General features: G+C 30.9%; 1 protein-coding gene across 1 annotated transcript; it reads left to right on the top strand.

The window, feature by feature from the left end:
• The first annotated feature begins 1375 nt into the window (after positions 1 to 1375).
• Positions 1376 to 21627, top strand: LOC126659523 (lupeol synthase-like). Its single transcript, XM_050352815.1, has 17 exons — positions 1376 to 1627; positions 4473 to 4658; positions 4746 to 4835; positions 5177 to 5374; positions 5459 to 5543; positions 5628 to 5794; positions 6154 to 6456; positions 6907 to 7026; positions 16913 to 17035; positions 17127 to 17225; positions 17726 to 17782; positions 17907 to 17953; positions 18243 to 18386; positions 19460 to 19637; positions 19882 to 19962; positions 20071 to 20154; positions 21403 to 21627. The coding sequence occupies exons 1-17, from the start codon at positions 1427 to 1429 to the stop codon at positions 21523 to 21525; spliced, it is 2286 nt and encodes a 761-aa protein (XP_050208772.1). The 5' UTR covers positions 1376 to 1426; the 3' UTR covers positions 21526 to 21627.
• The last annotated feature ends 1988 nt before the right edge of the window (positions 21628 to 23615 follow it).

The following is a 23615-nucleotide window of genomic DNA, read 5'->3' as shown; positions in this document are numbered from 1 at the left end:
TTTTCGGCTGATAACTGAGTTGATAGTGGACTTGTAGTTATGAGCAACAGTCTACAAATTTTTTTGAATATTTATTCAGTTAAGGGAAAGTTGCATAATGAGGTGGTTAGAACAATAATAAATTTTCAACATGATTTTTGAATGCACATGTCCGAAATCTCAATACATAAAACTGCAAGTTTTATGAATTATTTAGTGATGACGTGAGATTGGATGATGCACTTGTGATAAATGTTCATTCAGTTGGTTTGACTTATAAGGCATATCCAACGACTTCAACATTTTTAATGTAAATATTATAGGCTACTAATGACTATTGTTTCTGATATCAATTACAAGACCAACAAAATTTGATTCGTAATTTAGATTGATACAAGCCAAGATACTAAATCTTCAAGACATTCGGTTTCAGCAAAGACGCTCTTGAAGCTTGCATGGTTTTCCTCAAAACACCTCTTTTGCAATTAGTATAGTTTGGACTTAATATAGAAAGGTGGAGTACATCGGTAATCACAGTGTATTGGAGAATTATAGTCAAGGTGGAGATTATTGAAATAATGCCTAAAATTATGTATTATGACTCTATTTGTGGAGTATTTTGGTGAAAGATAAATTTATTGTCATTGGCTAATCATGAATATAATCAAATTAGAATTATTACATCTAATGTCGTATGAATTATTTATTCACTCTATGTATCCTATTTTATTCATCTTTTAGAATTAAATCAAAAGAACCGAATATATTATGTAGATCGAAAGGGTGGTGTTTATGATATGAGAAATATAAGTTAATCCTGGCATTTTTTAGGATTACTACTTCTAGAGAGTTAAACACGTTGTGAGATTTTTTTTTTCTAAGGACATATTTAGTAGAGATGTTCTCTGTTTGGTGATTCTCCACCAATTTTATACTTTTTTTAATGATTAGTCAATGACTCGATTATTTCCCCGTCAATGTAAGCGTAACTGCCGATTCACGTGAATATTTTGTGTTATTTAATAATTTTGCTATATTGTTGTTCGTTGGATCAAATTCATTATTAATTACTTATCTGATGACATAGATTCTGCTGCGTATGCTAATCTGGTCAAAAACGGTTATAAATATTTGTATTAGAATTTCAACAATTGGGGAGAGGGAGCGGTTGTGGGATGAATGTTAAAAAAATATATTTCATTAGTGTAATTTATAAATATTTTTGTAACGTATATAATTTTATACTGACCATTACTGATAATAAGATGGAATATTTATTGAAAAAATGAAATACAAGGTGTCAGAAGTTGACGGATGGTTTACCACATGATTTGAGTTTAAAATATACTAATAAACAGGTGTGTCCCATTTGCAACATTAACATTAACATTAACATTAATATATAAAGTATGTAATGTAGAGACGCAGAGTGATAGAGAAAGGAAAAATGTGGAAGCTTAAGATATCGGAAGGAGGGAATGATGGTTATATTTACAGTATCAACAATTTTCTCGGAAGGCAAACATGGGAATTTGATCCTCATGCTGGTACTCCTCAGGAGCTGCATGAAGTTGAAGAAGCTCGACGGTATTTCTGGGAAAATCGTTTTCAAGTCAAGCCTTGCTCTGACCTTCTTTTGCAATTTCAGGTGCACACAAACACTTCTATTTCAAATCTTTTTGCTCATACACTTATTTAATTAAAATCAAAGGATTACAAAACATAAAATCTTCTTCAGTTAATAATTAACTTCAATAGTGTTGAAAATAAATATTGCATAAACAGAAAACGAATGTAAAATAAACAAAAAATAGATATGATAAATAGAAAATCAATATTGCATAAACAGAAAATAAATTAAAATAAACCTAAAATAAATAGTATATAAAAAATGGGAATCAAAACTGCATTTTTTTCCATCTTACCAGTTTCATAAAAAAATTGGTACCTAAAGACTGTGTTTTGTAGTTAAAGTGAGGCATGGTTCCTGAATTTTTTGTATTATTTTTAACAAAATCTGGTATTTTTGTAATAGACTATTAGGAGCCGTTTCGTTCGCCATAAAAAGTGGGAAATGAGAGTGGAAATGAGAATAATTCCCATTATTTGTGTTTGTTTTGACAAATTGTACTGAAAAATAAAAATGTGATTACCCCTTCAATGAGAATCGCCCATTTCCCCTACTCCATGAGAATGGACTTTTGGGAATAAGAATCAAAATTTAATAAAATATTTTAATAATAAATAATAAATAATAAATATATAATTATTTAAAATAATATTTTAAATATTTATTTTAATTAATATACTTAAAAAAGTTTTTGCTAATATTTTTTTAAAATTTTTGTTTTAAAAATTATTTTTTAATTTTTGTTTTAAAAATAATTGTTTTAATATTTTTTTATTTAAAAAAATATAAAAAAGAAACTTTGGTAAATAATAAATAATTTTTTTATTAAACTTTTTTCCATTCCCAATTCTATACTAATTTTTAATCAAACAACAAATAAAAACAATCATTCTCATTCACATTTTTTCTCATTCCGATTTCCATTCACATTCTCATTCCCAACTTTGAACCAAACGGCCCCTTTGTGTTTCATGGTAAAAAGAGGTACTCTTTTTATTATTTTTATAGAAATCCCTTATACTTTTTCATTAAAATGTAACTAAGAGAGTCAATTTTCATCATAAAAGTTGATCCATAATATTTTAGACTATAGGATAAAAAATAATATATATATATATATAATATTCACACATACTAATTAAGAGTAGGATTATTGAATGCCTTTAGTCATATCAAGCGAACTTTAATTAAATATTGAAATCTCTAGTTAGATTCGTGACTTTTTAAAGTCGATTCTCTTCAATGAAGATATATCTTTGACAAAAAAAAAAGTTATCGAACTATTGAAAATGTGAATGAACTTTATCTTCAATCAATTAGTTGAATATGAAATCCACTCAGCTGAATTTTGATTTATTATTCAATAGATTTAGATGTCACTACTAAAAACAGCCATTTAACGACGGATTTTTTCATCGCTAAATGGCTAAATTCCGTCGCTAAACGAGTTTAGCGACGAATTAGTGATGGACAATGTCCGTTGCTAAATATCTGGTCGCCAATTTTGTAGCGATGGAATAATTTTTTTTTTTGTGACGGATTTAAAAAAATTTGCGACGGAGCTAATTTTTAAAAATAAAAAAAATTATTTTTTAATTAAAATCGTAAAATGAAATATTATTTAAACGGTCAACCACCGTCACACACCCACCGACTATACAACACACACCCGCACTGACCCGCAAATATCGCAAATTTTTCAACTTACCAGTAAGTCACCTATCCTTCACATTACTCCCATCCACTCCTCTTTAACTTTATAGTTCCCCCGTGCGTCACTCCGAATTATCCAACTCAAATTCTTGTTTTATATATATGTATATTATATTTAAATATAACAAAAAGGTACTCCCACAATTTACTCACGTATTATATAAACTAATTATTTTTTCATACTTATTATTTTTAAATAAAAATAAATTATTTTTTTAATAATTATTTTAAATAAAAACAACAAATTATTACTATTACACTTTACTCCCACATTCTAATATAATAATTTTGCTATAAATAATTATTTTTAATAAATTGTTTTATAATTAATATTGTTTTAATTAATAAATATTGTTTTAATAAATATATTTTTTAATTATAAGTTTTTTTAATAAAAATAATACTTTTAGCGACGGATTTAGTAATCCGTCGCTAAAAGTAAGCATTTAGCGATAAATGTGGTATTCCGTCGCTAAATGTATTACTTTTAGCGACGGATTTTAAAGTGAAAAACAAATTGGCGGGATGAATTCCTCCACTTTTAGCGATGTAATTTCCGTCGCTAAAAGTGGCGGGATTCATCCCGCCAATTTGTTTTAGGATTTAGCGACGGATTCAAAATCCGTTGCTAAAATTTGTCGCAAATCGACTGTTTTTTAGTAGTGTATATGTTGCAGCACTTGAGAAAATAAGTAATATAAAGTTGAAAAATTCAACATGAAAGTTTCTTATTAGGCTCATGTTTTGAAATTGGCTTATCCCCTTAAAAAACCCTCACCTTTTATCCCCAATTCGTTTGCACCCTCACGTTGCAAAACCACCAAATATACCCAAATTACGACCTTTCACTTTCAATTGCACCCTCAAGCATTAAATTGATCTCATTTCACTTGAAAAAATAGGTTTATTTTTGTTTTAAATAAAATATTAAGTCCTATTTTAAAATATATGCTAAAATTTAAAGTATTGATTTGAACATTTTTCAAGTGAAAAGAGGTCAATTTAATGTTTGAGGGTACAATTGAAAGTGAAAGGTCGTAATTTGGGTATATTTGGTGGTTTTACAACGTGAGGGTGCAAACGAATTGGGGGTAAAAGGTGGGGGGATTTTAAGGGGATAAGTCTTTGAAATTTGATAATATATATACAGTTCTTACGAGAGAAAAACTTCAAGGAAACAATTTCAAAAGTCAAGATTGAAGATGATGAAAACATTACAAGAGAAGCTGCCACAGCTGCTTTGAGGAGGAGCGCTCATTTTATGTCTGCCTTGCAGGCGAGCGATGGTCATTGGTGTGCAGAATTTAGTGGTGCAATGTTTTTCACACCTCCTATGGTAATATATATATATACGCAATTTTGGAATGAGAGATTATTAATTCAATCATCTTAGATGTTCATGTAAATTTCTATCTCGATGCAGGTCTTTTGCCTCTATATTACAGGACATCTCAGTTCTATATTTCCTGCAGAATACCGTAAAGAGATCCTACGTTATGTTTACTGCCATCAGGTGAATTAGGTTTACGCAAATCTTTTGTAGCTAATCCCAACAGTTGAATGAAATACCCATTTAAAATTACATGTGAATTTCTTGATCTATTTTGGATAATGAAGAGTTACTATCAGTGGCGGATTTTAAAAAAATTTATAAGGTGGGCAAGATTATACCAAAAATTTATAAGATGGATAATATATTTTTTTTAAGGTGGTCAGTGATATAAATTTTAAGATTGAAAAACTATATATATATATATATATATTAAGATTCAAAATAATAAAGTGGTCAACTGTTCAATATAAGCTCTTGCTAGGTCCGCCTCTGGTTACTATATGCATTAATTTAATGTGCAGAATGAAGATGGTGGATGGGGACTTCATATAGAAGGTCATAGCACTATGTTCTGTACGGTTCTCAACTATATATGCATGCGAATACTCGGGGAAGGAGCTGATGGCGGAAAAGAGAATGCTTGCGAAAGAGGTAGAAAATGGATTCTTGATCATGGTGGTGCAACTGCCATAAGCTCTTGGGGAAAGATATGGCTATCAGTAAGCTAAATATTCAACTCTAAACAAATATTTGCTATGAAAATTCTAATATCAAATTAACTAAACTGATACTATAATCGATAGATTCTTGGAGTGTACGAATGGGAAGGGAGCAATCCTGTGCCACCTGAGTTTTGGCTCCTTCCACCAAAATTTCCAGCACATCCAGGTTTGCAATTTATTAATTTAGTCCATCTATTATTTATTATTGGTTATTACTCTTACTCAAATGCATATTTTCTAATTATTGCAGCAAATATGAATTGCATCTCTCGACAAATTTTCGCATCTATGTCGTATTTATATGGAAAGAGATTTGTTGGTCCAAGCACACCATTGATTTTACAACTAAGAGAAGAAATTTATAACGAACCTTATAACACGATTAATTGGAAAAGGGCACGTCATCTATGCGCGAAGGTGAATTTATGATATATTTGCATTTAAAAAAAAACAAAATCAACATTTAGAGTTATAAGAAATCAATATTAACGAATTTTCTTAAAAAGATTTAAATGTACCTTTGTTCAATTTGTAAGCACTTTCTTGAATTTTTTAATCTTGAATACGCTTTTAAAATTTAAAAAATCGTCTGACTAATCCCATGTGAATTTGTATTAACGCTTTGTTTCATGGGGTTATAATTGACCCTTTATTAAAATTTTAAAGGTATATCTGAAAAAAAATTAAAATAAAAAGAACCTTCCCGTATTTTAGATATTCTATCTGAGATTAAATACTTAAAAGCAGAATATGACTTTGTAACACTGTGGCTACAGGAGGATAATCAATATCCCAAGAGTTTTACACAAAAGTTAATGTCGGATGTTCTTTACACATTTACGGAGTCTTTTTCGAGTCGCTGGCCCTTCAATAAATTACGGGAGAAGTCTGTTAAAATAGCAATGGATCATATTCATTATGGAAATGAAAGTACTCGATACATTAATAATGGATGCATAATAAAGGCACTTAACATGCTTGCTTGCTGGGTTGAAGATCCCAATGGAGAAACTTTTAAGAAACATCTTGCAAGGGTTCCAGATTATATTTGGATTGCAGAAGATGGAATGAAAATAAAGGTTAGCTTATACATTTTTTACATTACATGCGCTTCACGATGAATATTTTATATTTGACAATATAGTGCCAAAAAGGTAAATTTTTTCGAATTTTAAAAATTTATTTAGACCTTTCAAAAATTGTAAATTTATCCAAATTAGAAAAATTTACTGGAAATCTATCCTTTTTATACAAATTGATTTAATTATGCTTATAATAGCACTTGAATGTTCAATTTTTTTTTAATATTGAAAACTAAAATAATTTTAATTGGAATGCCATATTGTTTGGATAAATTAATTTTAAAAATCTATTTAAAAAAATTGGATATATTTTAAACAAAATTAAAATAGAATTACAATTTTTCAATTTTTTTGATATATTTTTAAAAAGTCAAAAATGTTCGACTTTTTATTGTCATCACAGTTTTTCATTTTTCTTATTATTTTTTTTTGTCAATTCAATAATAGTTCATGGGTTCTCAATTATGGGATACCAGTTTTGTTCTCCAAGCTCTGCTTGCTAGTAATCTTGGTAGTGAAATGGGACCTACAATTCAAAAGGCATACAATTTTATAAAGGATACTCAGGTATTTTCTTTTCTATTTTAGGGTTAATTTTTATAAACCAAAATTGCTAATTATGTTTGAGTAGCCGATTCTGAATTATAATAGCAAAATAACTTTATTTATTCCGAATTTAGATCGCAGTCAATTAGTAAAGAAGTTATATTAGTTTGCTCTAGAATTTTATGATTTATGTTAATTATATGCGTTCATGAAAAATGATACAACTGATTTTAATAATAGACGATTTTTTTAGGGTTAATGTCAAAAAAAATCACGAACTTTACACGTTTTCTTATTTTAATCACGTAGTTTAAATTTTCTCATTTTCATGCACAAACTATCACTTTTTCTCAAATTCATGCATGGTGCTGAGGTGGCATTCATTCATTGGTGTAAAATGACCTCCACCTCAATAAACTCCACCAATGGAGCCGTGACACCTCAACACCGTGCATGAATTTGAGAAAAAGTGATAGTTCGTGTATGAAAATGAAAAAATTTAAACTACGTGATTAAAATGAGAAAATGTGTAAAGTTGGTGAATTTTTTTGACATTAACCCTTTATATATATATATATATATATATATATATATATATATATATATATATATATATATATATATATATATATAACTAGTTCCAACAATAAAAACATTATAAAATTTTCAAAAAAAAAGACATCTCCGTGAGACTAGAGAGTTTAGAATTTTCGTAAGAAATTGAAATATTTTTTAATAAAAATTTAAAACATATAATTAAACTCAAATAATTCTAAAATATCTTTAAAATTATAAGAGTTAATACGCAACTATTAGTAATAAAGAAAAAATAATAATTAAGTATTTGTATTTCCTTTTAGTAATATTTAACACATTTTTTAAGTATATTTATTAAAATATAATATTATTCTTACAAAACTTATTAACACATTTAAAATATTATAAAAATGATAAAAACATTACATAATTTTATTTTGATGAATAAAAGCTATATTAAAAGCCACAAGATGTGGCAAAACTCCATTATTCAAAGAGGTTACGACACTTAAGGCTACTCGGGGAAGGAGAAAACAAGCTAACAAAAAAATATACTATCCGGATTTCTATGCAAGTCTAAACTCGAATAAATAAAATAAAGATGCTTACATTTATAAAAGAAAGCTACAATATGTAAACATCAAAAAACTACATCTTCCCGATTGGAATTTTTTTGTTGAATAATTCTTCTGTTACGACTTCCAAATTTTTCATATAAATATTATCCAAGTCGTTGTTAAAGGTTTGTGCATCCACCATTTTGAACAATAGCAATCCACTAAAAGAAAAAATTCTCAAAGGAAGAAGGTAACACCCAAGCTATATCTAATTTTTGAAAAACATCAAAACAAATATTGCTTGTAAAAGAGCAATGCAAGAAAATATGATCTCGAGTCTCAATATTACCACAAATACAACAATCCAAATTACCATTCATAATGATTCTACGAAAAGCAAGAAAGGATAGCGTTGGCATACTATTATGCAATGTCGTCCACATTAAAAAAATTATCCTCGGAGGTGATTCCAACTTCTAGACTGGCTTAAATGCTACTATCAGACCAACAACAATCAAACCAACACATGTTGTGATCAGAACTTCCATGTTACCCGCCGTAAAGCCTCTACTACTTTGTTTCCAAACCATTTCATCATCCTCAGCCTCAGTCCGAGTAACAGAACTATCACTCCCAATGTGCTGTAATTTCCAAACAAGCAGCAGCCTCAACTCACTAAATTGTTCAGCTTTTGCAATATGCAATCTCCTTCCCCAAACGCCAGTCTGAAGATAAAATTGAGTCAACTGAAGCTTGCTTCATATTAGATAGATTATATTAATGGTGGAAGAGAGTTACAGCCACGCCATTTCAAAGGAAAATTGAATTACCATTTCTGATAATGAAGCCAACATTTGACTAAAAATCTGCCAAACAATCAAATATGGGCAATAAGAACGTCTAATTCCCTTCCAAATATATGATTAATGATTTGAATCACCATTTAATAGAGTATTCCAAGTGCACTACCGGAATACAAGTGATCAGTGGTGGACATTTCCGTCGCTAATCACCCATAATCCGCACTAACCTGTGTTAGCGACGGATAAATAGAATGGTTGCGAATGAAGTTCCGAAGCGATATCGTGTCTGTCGCCAATTTAGCGACGGATTATCTGTCGCTAAAAAAATAAAAATCGTCTCTAATGGCCAACTCCTGAGACCGAGTTAGCGACTATTTGGCGACGAATTATTATTTTTTGGTGACGGGTTTGTCCGTCGCTGTATTGCGACGAATTTTATCCGTCGCTAAACCAATTAATTAGCGACGAAAACATCCGTCGATAAACGTTCTTTTTGTCTCAAAAATGGAACTTTTAGCGACGAATTTGTCTGTTGCTAAAATTTAATATCCGTTGCTAGAAGAGAGTCAGTCCCAAAAAAATTTTGATGTTTCCATTGTTTTTTCCATTTTTTTCTGTCGATACAAACCTGCTATATACAAAATTTATAAATCATCTATAAAACAAAAAAATCTGAAATGAAAATATATATTAATCAAACATATCAAAGTTTACATAAAATGTAAATGTATAAAGTGATTGAAAAACGTAAACTGTACGTATATAAAAGCTAAAAACACATTACGTAGCTGTAGCGTCAACATCATCTAGCAGGGGTGGGGGGTGCTGTGGGCGAAACTCAGCAGGAAGGGTAGGCATCATCTTCGCGAGCTCCGCATGTATAAGAGCGGACATCCGCTCCTCCTGGCTGGCCTTCTGCCGACACTCTAGTTTGGCCATCCGCTGCTCAACTTGACGCTCCAGCGCAGCCATCCGCTCCTTAACTCGGCCTTCGACCTCCTAGTCTAACTGCTGTGAACGTGAGGAGCTGCCACACGCTCTGCTATTCGTGCCCGCATGCCTACTAGTCGTCGAACCAAGCCCGTACACGTGATGCTTCTTATTGACGCCCTCAATGTCCAAAAACATTTGGGTCTCGTCCACATCCACTGGACTCGAGGAGGACTACTCTCCGGACGCCGTCTGAGACACAACATCAAGCTTTTAAGTGATCACGTCCTATATAAAGATTGAAAAACATATCAGTTTATATAATATATCAGTTTATTAAACATAACATATAAAACGTAATCCTATTTTCTAACAAAATCTCGGCAGCATTTCCTCTATAATATGAGCATCATCCATTTTTCAAGAAAGTCCTGCAAGCAAACTACAATATCCAAACCAACCACCCAAACAATTTCAATCAACCTAATTTTCTTTTGTTTTGGGAAGAAAATTAATAACTGATGAAGGAAGAGGAAGAAAAGACGTTTCTGTAAATAGGTTTAATTTAGTGACGGATATCTAAATCTTTTGCTAAAGTTAAACCTAAATGAAATGCATCGTTTTAGTTGTTAGATTAGCGACGGTTTTTAAAATTAGCGACGCATTTGAAATACCATCGCTGAAATGCCAACTGAAACGATGCATTTCAATTTTGACCAAATTTAGAGACGGATATTTAAATCTGTCGCTAAATTTGGCCAAACTTTAGGAGCCACCCTTTCCCTCTAAGCTCCCTCCATTTTAGTGACGGATCGGCGACAAACTCTTCGCCGCTAAAGTTGGTTCGCGACGAAGTTGATGTCAGTCGCCAAATCTGTCGCCAAATCGTGATATTAGCAATAGATATCGTGTTCGTCGCTAATATCCGTCACTAATTGAAAGTTTTCTAGTGGTGATGGTCATAGAAGAGCAAGAGGAAACCACAGCAAACCACAAAGAATTATGATTAGACAAACGCAACTTTCAAAGCCATTTGAACAATAAAATTTGATTTTTAGTCTTCAAATTACAAATACTCAAACCACCAACTTTTAATCATGGCAAATAACATTCCATGAAATTATACAAAAGACTCTAGAAGAAGTAACTCCTTCCAAAAAATATTTATCATATAAGACTCAAAATCAAACTGAACACAAACCAGCATGGTAAGAATGAACATAAAGAAATTTGAGTAAACTGGAAAGAACCAATTTCACAAGAACTAACCTTCTTGCCGGGTGAAAGAAATGAACCTTTCAAAAGCACTTATTTTGATTTGAATATCTAAATAACATGATCCCACGTAGAAGTAGGAATCTGGCGCACAGCAAGAGGTGAACCAAGATATTTTATCGAAACAGATTCAATACGACAACCCACAACACCCGTAGCCAAAGTCATATCAAAATCTGAAAGATGAATACGAACTAGAGAGCTTTTATGAAGAAAAAAAAATCAGACCTGAAATCAATTAGAAGCAAAGAAAGATGCGAGTCAGAATACGGAGCTGATCCAAATCAGAAGGCAGAATAAGAATGGTATCATCGGCAAATTGAAGAATGAAAACCGGGTCAAGAACATCTGAGTAGGAAAAGCCTTTAATAAGGCCCATCCCAATAGATTTATGCAGGATGTTTTTTAAACTTTCTACAGCAAGCACAAAAAGAAAAGGAAAAATTGGATCTCCTTGATGAACTCTCCTTTTAAGAGGAAAAGGATCATATGGGCTCCCATCACCAGAACCGAAAAGAAAATAGGTGAAAAACAAGTAGACATCCAAGACTCCACATATAATTACAATCTAAATTATCAAAAGCCTTATGAAAATTGAGCTTCAAAACAAGAAGTCTATCCTTCCTTGTTTTAGCAAAATGAACTAATTCGTTAGAAATCATGGCACAATTTATAATACTTATGTCTTTAATATAGGCTAATGATTGAAATCACGAAAGGCAAAAGAGGAGCTAATTTTATGGAAAGATATTTTTGTAGGAATTTATAAGTACCATTAATCAGGCTAATGGGCTGATAGCCAGGAATATTTGAGGATCCAAAGACCTTTGGAATTAAAACCAAACAAGAAGAACTAATTCCATTTGGCAAAGAATTGCACCTATGAAAAGAATTGAAAAACTCTAGAATGCCCCCTTTAATAAACAACCAAGCTCGCTTGTAGAAATAAAAATTAAATTTGTCTAGTTCTAAATCGTTACTCTTATTATAAGAACAGAGTGCTGAAAAATATATGATTCATTAAATGACCGAATTAGACCATTTGCATGATTTTGAGATAAAGATTTAAAGGAAAGCCGTGAAATATCAAATGGAACATCGTGTTGCTTTGCATACAAAGATGAAAAGAAATCTGCAGTATAATGCTAGCAGGCTCAGAGAAAGTAGCATCTCCCACTGTAACAGCTGAAATAAGGTTATTCTTGAAATGCATAAAAGCAATGCAGTGAAAGAACTTTGTATTCTTGTCCCTCTTAATACACCAATTTAGCTTATGTTTTTCAGCCTGTCATAACTCTGCTTTTATGATGGCTAAACAAAGTTTTGCCCCCTCTGAAAGATCACTCAAATCTGCAGCTATATCCAGCCTAGAAACTTTCTCAAAAAGTTCCTTAACTTTCTTACTTTGATCTCCAAACACATCGACACTCCAGTTTTTAAACTTTAGCCGCAACTCCTTCAATTTTGAAACTAAAGGTAAGGACGTCTCAGAAGTGTTGATGGACAACCAAGAGTTAGAAATAAAATTACTAAAATGAATGTGATCCCACCACGCATCAATAAAACAAAAAGGCTTAGGTCCCCAATCAATATTACCATAAGATTAAAACAAAATTGGTATATAATCAGAAAGGCCTCTAGAAAGGGTAGATAAGGTAGGAGACCTCCACATATTGGCTGTTAAAACCGAATAACAATATATGTCTATTCTTGATTTAAAATAAGAATTCCTCCAAATAAAAGAACGACGTTGGAGCGAGAGATCAGCTAATTCTAAATCATTAAGGAAGTCACGAAGAGCAAGCATGGAAGCTAAGAACCAAACACATTTAAGACGTTCTTCAGGAATCAAAATATCATTAAGTTGTCACTAATAAATCCATGGATAACAAGTCAAAGGAAGAATCTCTGCCCATAAAGATAATCTCTCAGAAACAAAATTAATAGCATAAATGAGGACATGATGAATGTAATGAGAACTAAAATAGAAATCTGAAAACATCCAACGCGTACCCTTAATAACACAGATATTACGCAATAACATAGTATTCCAGATAAGCAAAATACCACCAGAAGCACCAACTGAAGGAACCCTTGCAAAATGAAAGGCAAGGTTCGGGCAAAGCTTTATAAGTATAAAAGCATCGATAACTTCCTTATTTGATTCCACCAAACCAATAAAAGGAAGTTTATATTTACGTACCAAGTTCCGAATAAAACACTACTTTCAATGATTCAATAAACCACCAATACAATTTTATGAAATAAAATTAAAAGGCATCAACGTAATAAAAATAAATACCTTGAACGAAATAAAAACTCAAGATTTCCGATTCTCTAAATCTTGCTCCAAATTCTTGGGTAATTGTTTCAGTGCAGCACCCTTAGAATCACTATATAATAACCCCATGGAGTGTCCCACATCACAAATTTTCAGAGCTTTCTCAAAAGACCCTGCTGCAGCCTTCGTCTTGGCCGAAAGAATCAACTTGTTCATATTCTCAAAATCATTTTTTGAAACCTGTTTGTCAGAGGATTGCTGGTCTGAACATGATTTTAGACTTCCTAAAATTGAAAATTTCTTATGAGATATCTTTTTCATGATTGTAATGTTTCCTAAATAAATCCATCGGTGAATTGATGGATAAAGGACCTGAATGAGCTGCTACAGTTTCGTAAACCAGCGTTTCCTTTAGAAAGCCTGACTGAGGAGAAGCTGCGTTTACCTCCAAAATATTCACTGAAGCTAAATTTGTATTAGGAATAGTTGTGTCAGTCAATGAAGGAGACAAGTCTGCCAAGCTCTGATTCTGCTTCTCATTTGAGTTAAAAAGTTCTAATTGATTCTGCTCCTCATCAGTTAATGGGTGTTGATCTAATTTATATCTCTCTTCTGAAAAACAATCAAATTCAGAATCCAAATCTGTCTCTGCATTCTTAGCGAAATAAATCGGCTGATCCACTTTAAAAGCATGAACAATAAAGATGAAATCTCCTATCACTACTGGGAGATAATTGTTTATCCAACCTTTTGTTGTTGAAATCAAAACGGAACATGAACCCAATCGTTCTTTCACATAAACAAGTACATTCACCTTAACTACCTCCCCAAAACAATTAACAATTTCCACAAAACCCTCCGGACACCAAAGCGAGAGAGAAACCCCCAAAATCGATAGCCATATCATACGAAGAGTAGGGGTATTTAAAATTAATAGCCTTTGAGAAAGTATGACAATACTCCATCAATTGTTTTGACTTTCCATCCAAAAAAATCATAGCATCCAAGATATATTCAAAGATAATGAGAATCGAACAACCTCCCCTAATATAGACATTATCAAAAAAAATCCTTGGACAACAAGCTTGCATAATAGTTTGAGCTGAAATTACTCTTACCACAATTGATCGTTTTAACCATTCCATATTACTCTCCGATATATATTTCTGATCTAAGGAAAGCTTCACATTAATATCATGAACTCAATTCTGAGAATATGAATTACAGTTGTTACCTGGTGTAATCACATTGGCATAAGATCGATTACCTATAATAGATTGATGAAAGGTTAATTTCGGATTCTACACCGCCTGTTGCTTACGGATTACCTTTTCATCTTGATTCAATCCACCAAAGTAGCGGGAGCGATAAACACGCAGACTGAATTGCCTGATGATAATCATATTTAGCTGTGATAGAATCCAATCAATCTCAACATCGTCAACTAGTCTTAGAAACCCGAAACTGCAGCCTCTCCTCAAAAGTTTCCGTGAGAGGGAAACCCAACCAAAAACCTTATATTTAGCAAAACATTTCTCCAAATTAAAATATTTCCAACATCGTGGGAAATTTTCAAAGTAAATAACCTGAGACTGATTATCTGAAGCTGCTCGTTGAGAGGGAGGACCTTTTCCAAAAATTCCATTATTCTGACGTACATCAAACTGGCCGGAGGCTACAAGGTGGCTAGGGTTTTGGTGGTGGTGGAGCTGAGAGGGTTTAGGGTTAGGGTTTTCCATGGTGTTTTATTTTCCAATAAAAAAAATTACATTATTTGTTTATAAGGTATATTGCAATTTAGAAAATTATTAAAATATTTGTAAGAAATACTAAACTTATCGTTAAATTAACATTTACAAAATTAACTAAACATTGATTAGTTATTTTTTGGGGGTCTTTCAATTTTAGTAAGAAACCGAACAGGCGAATGTGGACTTGGTTAACCTTATAAAAAATACTTCAAATTATGCTAAGTAAAAAGAATTAAAATGCTAGTAGTAGATTGATTTCAATGAGTTTACAAGATTGAAAGTAAGAAAATACAAGTGTTTGGGAGCGGTTTGTCATTGGGAAGTTATTTTATGTGGATTTGTTCAGGGTTTGCCAATGACAAAGTGTTCTTTCATCTATAAGGGATCTGCTGGCAATTGAAACCTCTTCCAACTCCCTAATGTTGCCTCAAAACCTCTTGATGAATCTTCCAACCTCTAGAAACTCCACAACCACGTTTTGCACCATTCTGTTTCATCAAAACCGTCACTCCACGTTGTATGGCTCCATGTTTCACATTGAAAACATCCCATGCAACTCCATGGAAGTTTTCCCATTTTCATGTTCTTTTTCTACTCATAGAAAGCTACATTTTTATACTTTTGAAGTCATACCCACGTTTTGTAACTTCATGTTCAATTTTTAACTCATTTTTCACGCGCATATCTCCATATTGCACGTCCAAAACTTCCCATGCAACTTCAAGGAAGTTTTGCCACGTTCGTATCCTTTTCCCACTCTTAGAAAGTTGCATGTTATCCATTTGAAATCCATATGTTCACGTTACTAAGTTTATCTTCTTGTTTTTGGCCTCAACCTCTTGCGTAATTTTGTGACCTCTTATATATTTTCATGGTTACAAGATCAATGAAATATAAAAAAACCATATGAAACCAAGATAAGACGGTTTGGGTGAACGTTTTATCGTTTCAAGAAGGATATATTGATTGTTGTAAAGTTGCAACCTTTTATTTTTTCTAGGTAACTTCTTGGATTTACTTTGACTTTATAATAATATGGATTCATACTTAGCCATATAAATTTAGAATTATGATATTTTGACCAAGTACATGTTATCTCTAGGAAGCAAGTATTGGTTTATGGGCTTGATAAGTTTCTTTCGGAAATGAATGATAATTGAATTGAGCTTGGATTTATGATTTTGGGCCAGATTCTTCTTGGACTTTACCAAAATTCAAATATGTGCTCAACATTAATTTTTTAATTATAATTTTTAATATATATCATTTCCTTTTATTAGTTTAATATAATATAAACTAGGCATTAACTAAAAAAAACTAGTCTAATAAAATTTAGTAAAATTCGAATAACTATAAAAATGAACTTTGAAAATCTAAATTAATTTAATTTTAAATTATAAACAATCAAAGTCTTGATATTATTGAGTCAATTTTTCTTATATTTGTTTTCTTAAATTTTAGTCAATTTATCATAGAAATTAATATATATTTTTTGACAATTCATAGAAATTAATTAGAAAATGAAAATTTTACTTTATTTTTATTAATTGAATTGTCAATCTTACTAAATTAACCAAACTGATGTAGGCGAAATCAATGGCAAAAACATCAACGCATACTATCACAGTTTTGTTTTAGACATATAATTAACAAATTTAGACTAACTTTTAAATATAAAAAATTATTTTTCAATTAGAAACCGGCATTAATTCTAAGTTATTTTTTCTTAATATTTTTTGGCTTTATTTCCTAATTTATTTGATATTTTATTAGATCTCTGAAAAACCACTAGGCGACTACAAAAACATGTTTTGTCATGTATATAAAGGTGCATGGCCTTTTTCAGATATTGATAATAATGTGCAAGTTTCTGATAATTCTGCGGAATGTATGAAGGTAATTAATTCGTTGAATTAACAGTTTTAGTTACAAATAACCGATTTTGTTATAAGCTGCATTATTGAGTTATATTTAATTAATGTCGCAGTGTTGTCTACTTTTCTCAATGATGTCCTCTAAAATCATTGGTGAGAAAATAGAACTGCCCGACTTGTTCGATTGTGTTGATGTCATACTTTCTCTTCAGGTATGGATGTTAACTCATACCATTTATTTGTATCTACAATATATTTTGTAAATTCTTAATCATAATACCGAGAAATTTTTAGGTAGACCGAGTCTACCACGTCATCCATAGACTAAGCTACTCATAATATGACATCTCATTAAAATGATGATAATATCGTAATAATTGTGCAATAAATGCATTCAAATCTTAATAATGATATTACAATACTGCCATCATTTTAATGAGGTGTTGTATTATGAGTGGCTTAGTCTACGGGTGACGTGGTAGACTCGGTCTACCTAAGAATTTCTCTATAATACCATACTAATTTTTTAAAATAAAAAAACATACTCTTACGAGCATTGGATTCCTATGAACTCGGTTTTCTGATCATCATTTATGCAAAAAAATAATGTAAAATTTTTGAGCCATTATGCTTTATATAAATATATGATTGTCAACTGAATCTTGATATGATGAATTAATTTAAATCAATTAAACATTGCGAATTATATTAGAGCAAGAATGGCGGCATGCCGGCCTTTGAACCGGCAAGAGGAGCGCCATGGCTTGAGGTAAGATTTAATATTATTAAGATTGTGGACAAATATTAGAAATTTTCTAAGTTTTTTTTTTTTTTTTGATGAATATCTAAGTTTTTATTTTGCAATTTGTTTCCTTTCTTTTCTCTATAAATAGTGGTTCAGCCATGTGGAATTCTTTGAAAAGATTGTAGTTGAGCATGAGTAAGTTTAATTCTAACTAAATTTTGATGAAAAATTATTGCACACAACCGTTGCGCCATGTCATTCGTGCAACAAACCAATTGTGCGTTAGCCATGTGGAAAATTAAATGATAAAAAAAATAAGTAATAATTAAAAGATTCCCTATCGCAAATGCTTATTGGTTTGATGTAAAAATGACGTGGCGCAACGGTTGCATGAGATAAACACTCAATTTTGATTCCTTTTCAATAAATTTTATAAGTTGGGAGCAAGAATTAGAAGAGTAATAAAATTGTGCGATCTATCTAGGTATGTAGAATGCACTTCTTCAACACTTCAAGCATTAGTTCTATTTCAAAAGTTATACCCTACACACAAGAAGGAGGAGATTGATCATTTCATTAAAAATTCTATAAGGTTCATTGAAGGCACACAAAGGACTGATGGTTCATGGTAATTTATTTTAATCTTTAAATCTTTTAATACTTGGAATGGATATATGACCATGTTTGGTTCTAGGTGCGGAATGAAATAGCTATTCCATATAAAATGAAAATTCTTTGCTTTGCTTAATTGAATTGGTATTCCATGGAATTGTTATTCCATGATTTTTTGGAATAAGTACTTTTTCAAAAATTAAAGAATGGTTATTTCATTCCTTATGCAATAGCTTTTCTATTCCATTATATTACATTCCATGAATCAAACATGGTCTATAGATTATTCTATTAATCCCTTTGAAATTTATACTAGTTCTAAATGATTAGAGGCGGAGGCCGGGTAGAGGGTGAACGGCCATCCCCCTCTACCGGTAAATAGTCTCTTTTTTTTTATCCTAAATCTAAAGGGACCAATGATATATTTTTAAACATTTTACGGTTTGGTCCAAAAATATGTAAAAAGATGGGGTTACATATTTTGTATAAATTTAAAAAATTAGAAATAATAATATACAAAATGGATGAATAATATAAAAAATATTTGTATACAATAATTATTTACATATTAATATATTTCTAATATATTAATGACAACATTTTATTAAAATGGTAAATCACTTTTGTTATAAATGATTTTACCATTATTTTAAATATAGTTTAAGAATTTAAATATAAAAGAATGAATAGAGAAATATATCCATTTTCTTTTAAAACTAAACAAATAATATGAAACGACATAGTAATACAATTATATATATTAAATAAAAATAAAAATACCATATGTAAATGTTTTTTAATTTATCTTTTGGATATTTATATAAAGAATTAAAATAAAAATACCGACGGCCAAGCAAAAGGAGTAAAAATTCTTTCTATGAATAAGAATCCTTACTCCCACACTTTAAGTGGCCTTTTGTTTTCTATGTTGTAGGATTAAAATCAAAAATATTCAATTATTTACTAACGTTTCCTAGATGTTTCAGTAAAATATTAAATATTAAATATTCAATAATATTTTCATTGATATAAAATGGATGTTAATAAGAAGAAATAAATAGTTAAGACAATTGTCACATATATTTTCAGGTATGGAAATTTTGGAGTATGCTTCACGTATGGCACCTTCTTTGCACTTAAAGGGTTAGCCGCTGCTGGCAAGACATATAAAACTTGTTCGGCTATTCGCAAGGGTGTCGATTTTCTTCTTAAATCACAAGAAAGCGATGGCGGATGGGGAGAGAGTCACCTTTCATGCCCCGAAAAGGTAATTAATAGTTTATTTAAAAATAAATTTTGAAACTCATATGATTTAAAACTGAATCAACTACCGAGTCAAAAGAAAAAAAAGTTCCTTCCGCACATATTATTTGAACTATCACATAAAATAGTTGCTTTAGTTTCTAATGATTCTAATGCAATGAAGAACTACTGTGTTAATTTGATAGGCATATATATATATATATATATATTCACAATAAGTATAATTTTGATCATCTATTTTGTTATAGATGCATGTTCCCCTCAAAGATAATCGATCAAACCTAGTACAGACAGCATTAGCTATGATGGGCTTGATTTATGGTGGACAGGTAAATTATTTACTGTGATAAGACCTATTAAAGGTATCCAATATATTCGTTATTGCATTATATTATTATTATTAAATCAAAAATTCATTTAATTTGTGCATCCAAAAGGTCGAACGAGATCCTACACCCCTACATCGTGCCGCAAAGCTGTTGATAAATTCTCAAACTGAATTGGGTGGTTTTCCCCAACAGGTATTTACATATTTCACATCTTTATATGTTGCTTATTTTGGTATCTTAGTTATATTTCACAACTTTAATTAAAAGATTAACTCATTTTAAGGTCCCTTAAATTTACTTTTTTTGTTTTTCTGCTCTCTAAATTTTAGTATGTTTTGATCGAAAAAATCAATACCTGTTTCTATAAAATAGAATGGACATTAACGTAAATGTGATATCCTCCCTCCGCATCCGTACTTTTATATATAGTATAGATAATTATGTCATTATATATGGGGACTCTTATAAAAATGCCTAAACTTCTGAAAATATTTATACAAATAGATATTGACTTTTTTTATTTACATAAATACCGAGTTGACTTAATAGATTTATAAAAATACAAAAAAATAAAAATTATTTATAAAAATACGATAATGTATATTGTTGATATAATTTTAATATATTTAAAACTTACAAACCAGAGAATTTGAAAACATCGTTGGTTTAGTATTTGTATAATTTTAGAATACTTTCGGTTATCGATAATAAATTTTTATATATTTTAATATTTATAATTTTAGTGTATTGTTAGTTTAATTTTTAGTATACGATGTGGTGTAATATTGATATAATTTTTATTTAATAGTAATAAAATTTAGTAATGCTTTGATATGTACACTCTCGATATAATATTGGTATAATTGTAGTATACCTTTAGTTTATATCAATTATGCACAAGAATTTACTGTATTAAAATTATACCAACGGTATGTATCATAGTTTTGTAATTAATTTTTAATTTTTGGTATTTTTATAAATATTTCTATGTCAGCACTGTATTTTTGTAAATGAAAAAAAAAATTAACACTCATTTTTATAATTTTTTTGATAAATGGTGTAATTTCCTCTTGTATATGAATTTAGTAGTTTTGTATTTTACATTTTGTAAAATATAATTTAGAATAGATTTTTTTAATTAATTATTAAGAATAATAAAATATTTATAAATAGCTATATATTCAATTATTTTTTCAAAATTTTGTATACCTATTAAAATAAAATAAAAAATTTCAAAAATAAAAATTTGAAAGGATAATAGAAGTTTCCAACTATGTATTATTATTATTTTAAATGGAGAATTATAAATTTTTAAAATATAAATTTAATCAAATAAAAACTAAGAGTTTAAAAGAATTTCGAATATAAAAGAGATAAAATCCAATAGAATAGAAAGGAATGTTGAATAAGAATTAATAGTATTCACTTATAATTTGGCAGGAAATAACTGGAGCAGTCATGAGCAGTAGTTTGTTTCACTATGGCTTGTATCGACATTATTTTCCATTCTGGGCCTTAGCAGAATACTGTCATCATGTTCCTTTGCCTACTAAAATTATTTAAGAATGTCAAATTTACATATTTCTCTTTTTAATAAAATCATGAGCATGGAAAAATGTTCGAACCATACAAGTGAAACCGTACAATTGTATTTTTCACTTAATTTATCCTTTGCTTGAATGCAACGATTAAACGTTGCTGTACAATTTTATAATTTCACTTTATTTATCCTTTTTTAAAATGCAATGATTAGATGTTGTTTATCTCTTATTAAATCCATATTAAAATTAATTCTATCTATTAATTTTTGAATTTAATTTCCATCGCTGCAAAAGAACAAGTAAACCCGACCATGCAAAACCCTAAACCCCTTCTGCACCGCCATAAAAACCCTAACTCTAGCCATCCGATTATACAACCAACTCCAACCAGTTTGGTGATGCCACTCGCAGGGAAGGTTTTCCAGGCCTGCGTTCAACTGCTCATATTGAACCAAGGGTGATTTATTTCGAAAATTTCATCTGCTCATATTCCAAATTAAACAAAGCTTTTTCTAAATACAAGGTCTTCGGTAAGATTTCCCTAACTCAGAAGGTCTGTAAAAGGGGATGCAGTTTTGGTTTTCTCCGACCTGTGGATGGCGCAGATATGATTTGGGTCCTGAGTCAACTCAATATGATTATAATTGGACAATTCAAGTTGCGTGCTTATCGTTCTCGTTATTCTAATGGATTGAAGCAAGATGTTGTTCTCAAGTAGCTAGTACAGAAGAAACCGAATTATATTGTTAATCAAACCTTGAGAGACAATCGATCCTATGCTAACGTTACTTCTCCAAATAAAAAATTTAACCCTGATCCAGAGTCTGTTCAAGATATTAAGGTGAAGTTTTCATTGGATCATAACAAGGTTGCTAAAAATAACAAAGATTGGCTTGAGTGTTCTGTTGTGGCAAGAGTTAACTCACCAAAATTATTCCTGCTAACAAAAAATTTCTTGTTGTCAAAGGAGGTCTCTTTCGACAATGTTTTTATCTTGGGAGGATGTTGGACTCTCATTACTTTTGATTCAATATTGGATGCTATGCTCTTTTTGGATGGAAAGTCGAAACAATTGGGAGCCTTTTTCCATTTCTTTTCGAAGGCTGTTGATTTCAAAACCCCTACCCTTCGAATGACATGGATTTCAATTTCAGGTGTTCCTTTATCACTTTGGTGTCCGAAGATTTTTGAGAAAATTACAAACTGTTTTGGCGACACAGTTAAGGTCCATCCTTTAGTTTATGTGAAAAAGAAAGGTTGGATTCGGATTCCGTTTTGATCTCAACGTCAAATGGTTGGGTTAACAATTCGCTGCCAGTAGAATTTGGAGATTACAGTTTTCAAATCCATGTGCTTGAAGTGGATCAACCGGTTTATTTCCATAAATTTTCAGAAGATGAGGTTTCAGATTATGATCAACACTTTGCTGACGGGGAGCAAAGTGATCTTGGCAAGCATTTGAGCTTCGAATATGAAGCTGATGAGAAACAGGATGCCGCCGATTCTTCTGTGAGCAAGCAAAACTTGGTTTTATAATCTTTTTCTGTTGAGAATCAGAATCAGTTTTTCGCATCTCTAGTAGCGTCCAGAGCTGTTCCACAATCAAACTCGAGGCTAATCCATTCTAATGCAAATTCGGTTTCTTCTCAGTATGGTATTCTAAAGGAAACAGTTATTCCTGAAACTCAAGATGATAACATTACTACAAGGAAAAAAAGAAACATGAAACGAGTGTCTTCTTCAGGGAGTTTATTTAATTGTCATTCTAATCATGAGCAGCAAATCTCTTCAGATAAGCAGGTCTCAGACAACGGCATGGAAAATATGAACAAGCTTATTCTGTCAGCAAAAGAATTAGCAGAAACGGGGAATTTTAAGGAAGCTTTAATAATTTGGAATGTGGGACATTCGTTGGGATTACTTCATTGCGATTCCATGGCGGCTGCAGTGAAACAATTACTTAAGAATCTAGAGCAAGATTTGAATAATCAGATATCTTGAGGTTCTTTCAAGGTATCTTATTTTGTTATTTATGTCGATTCCTTTTTCTTTTCTTTCCTGGAATTGCAGAGGCGGATTATTGAATCAGCATAAGCAATGCTTTATTAGAGA

Source organism: Mercurialis annua, linkage group LG8 (assembly GCF_937616625.2).
Source record: "Mercurialis annua linkage group LG8, ddMerAnnu1.2, whole genome shotgun sequence".
Lineage (NCBI taxonomy): Eukaryota > Viridiplantae > Streptophyta > Magnoliopsida > Malpighiales > Euphorbiaceae > Mercurialis > Mercurialis annua.
The sequence above is the reverse complement of the archived record's forward strand: the minus strand, read 5'-3'. Positions and strand labels throughout refer to the sequence as shown.

Excerpts from the sequence above, each read along its gene's own strand:
- LOC126659523 (XM_050352815.1), top strand. The coding sequence starts at position 1,427 with ATGTGGAAGCTTAAGATATCGGAAGGAGGGAATGATGGTTATATTTAC. Across the intron at positions 7,027-16,912 it reads ATTTTATAAAGGATACTCAG|ATCTCTGAAAAACCACTAGG; the intron begins GTATTTTCTTTT and ends ATATTTTATTAG. Across the intron at positions 19,963-20,070 it reads GCTTGATTTATGGTGGACAG|GTCGAACGAGATCCTACACC; the intron begins GTAAATTATTTA and ends TGCATCCAAAAG.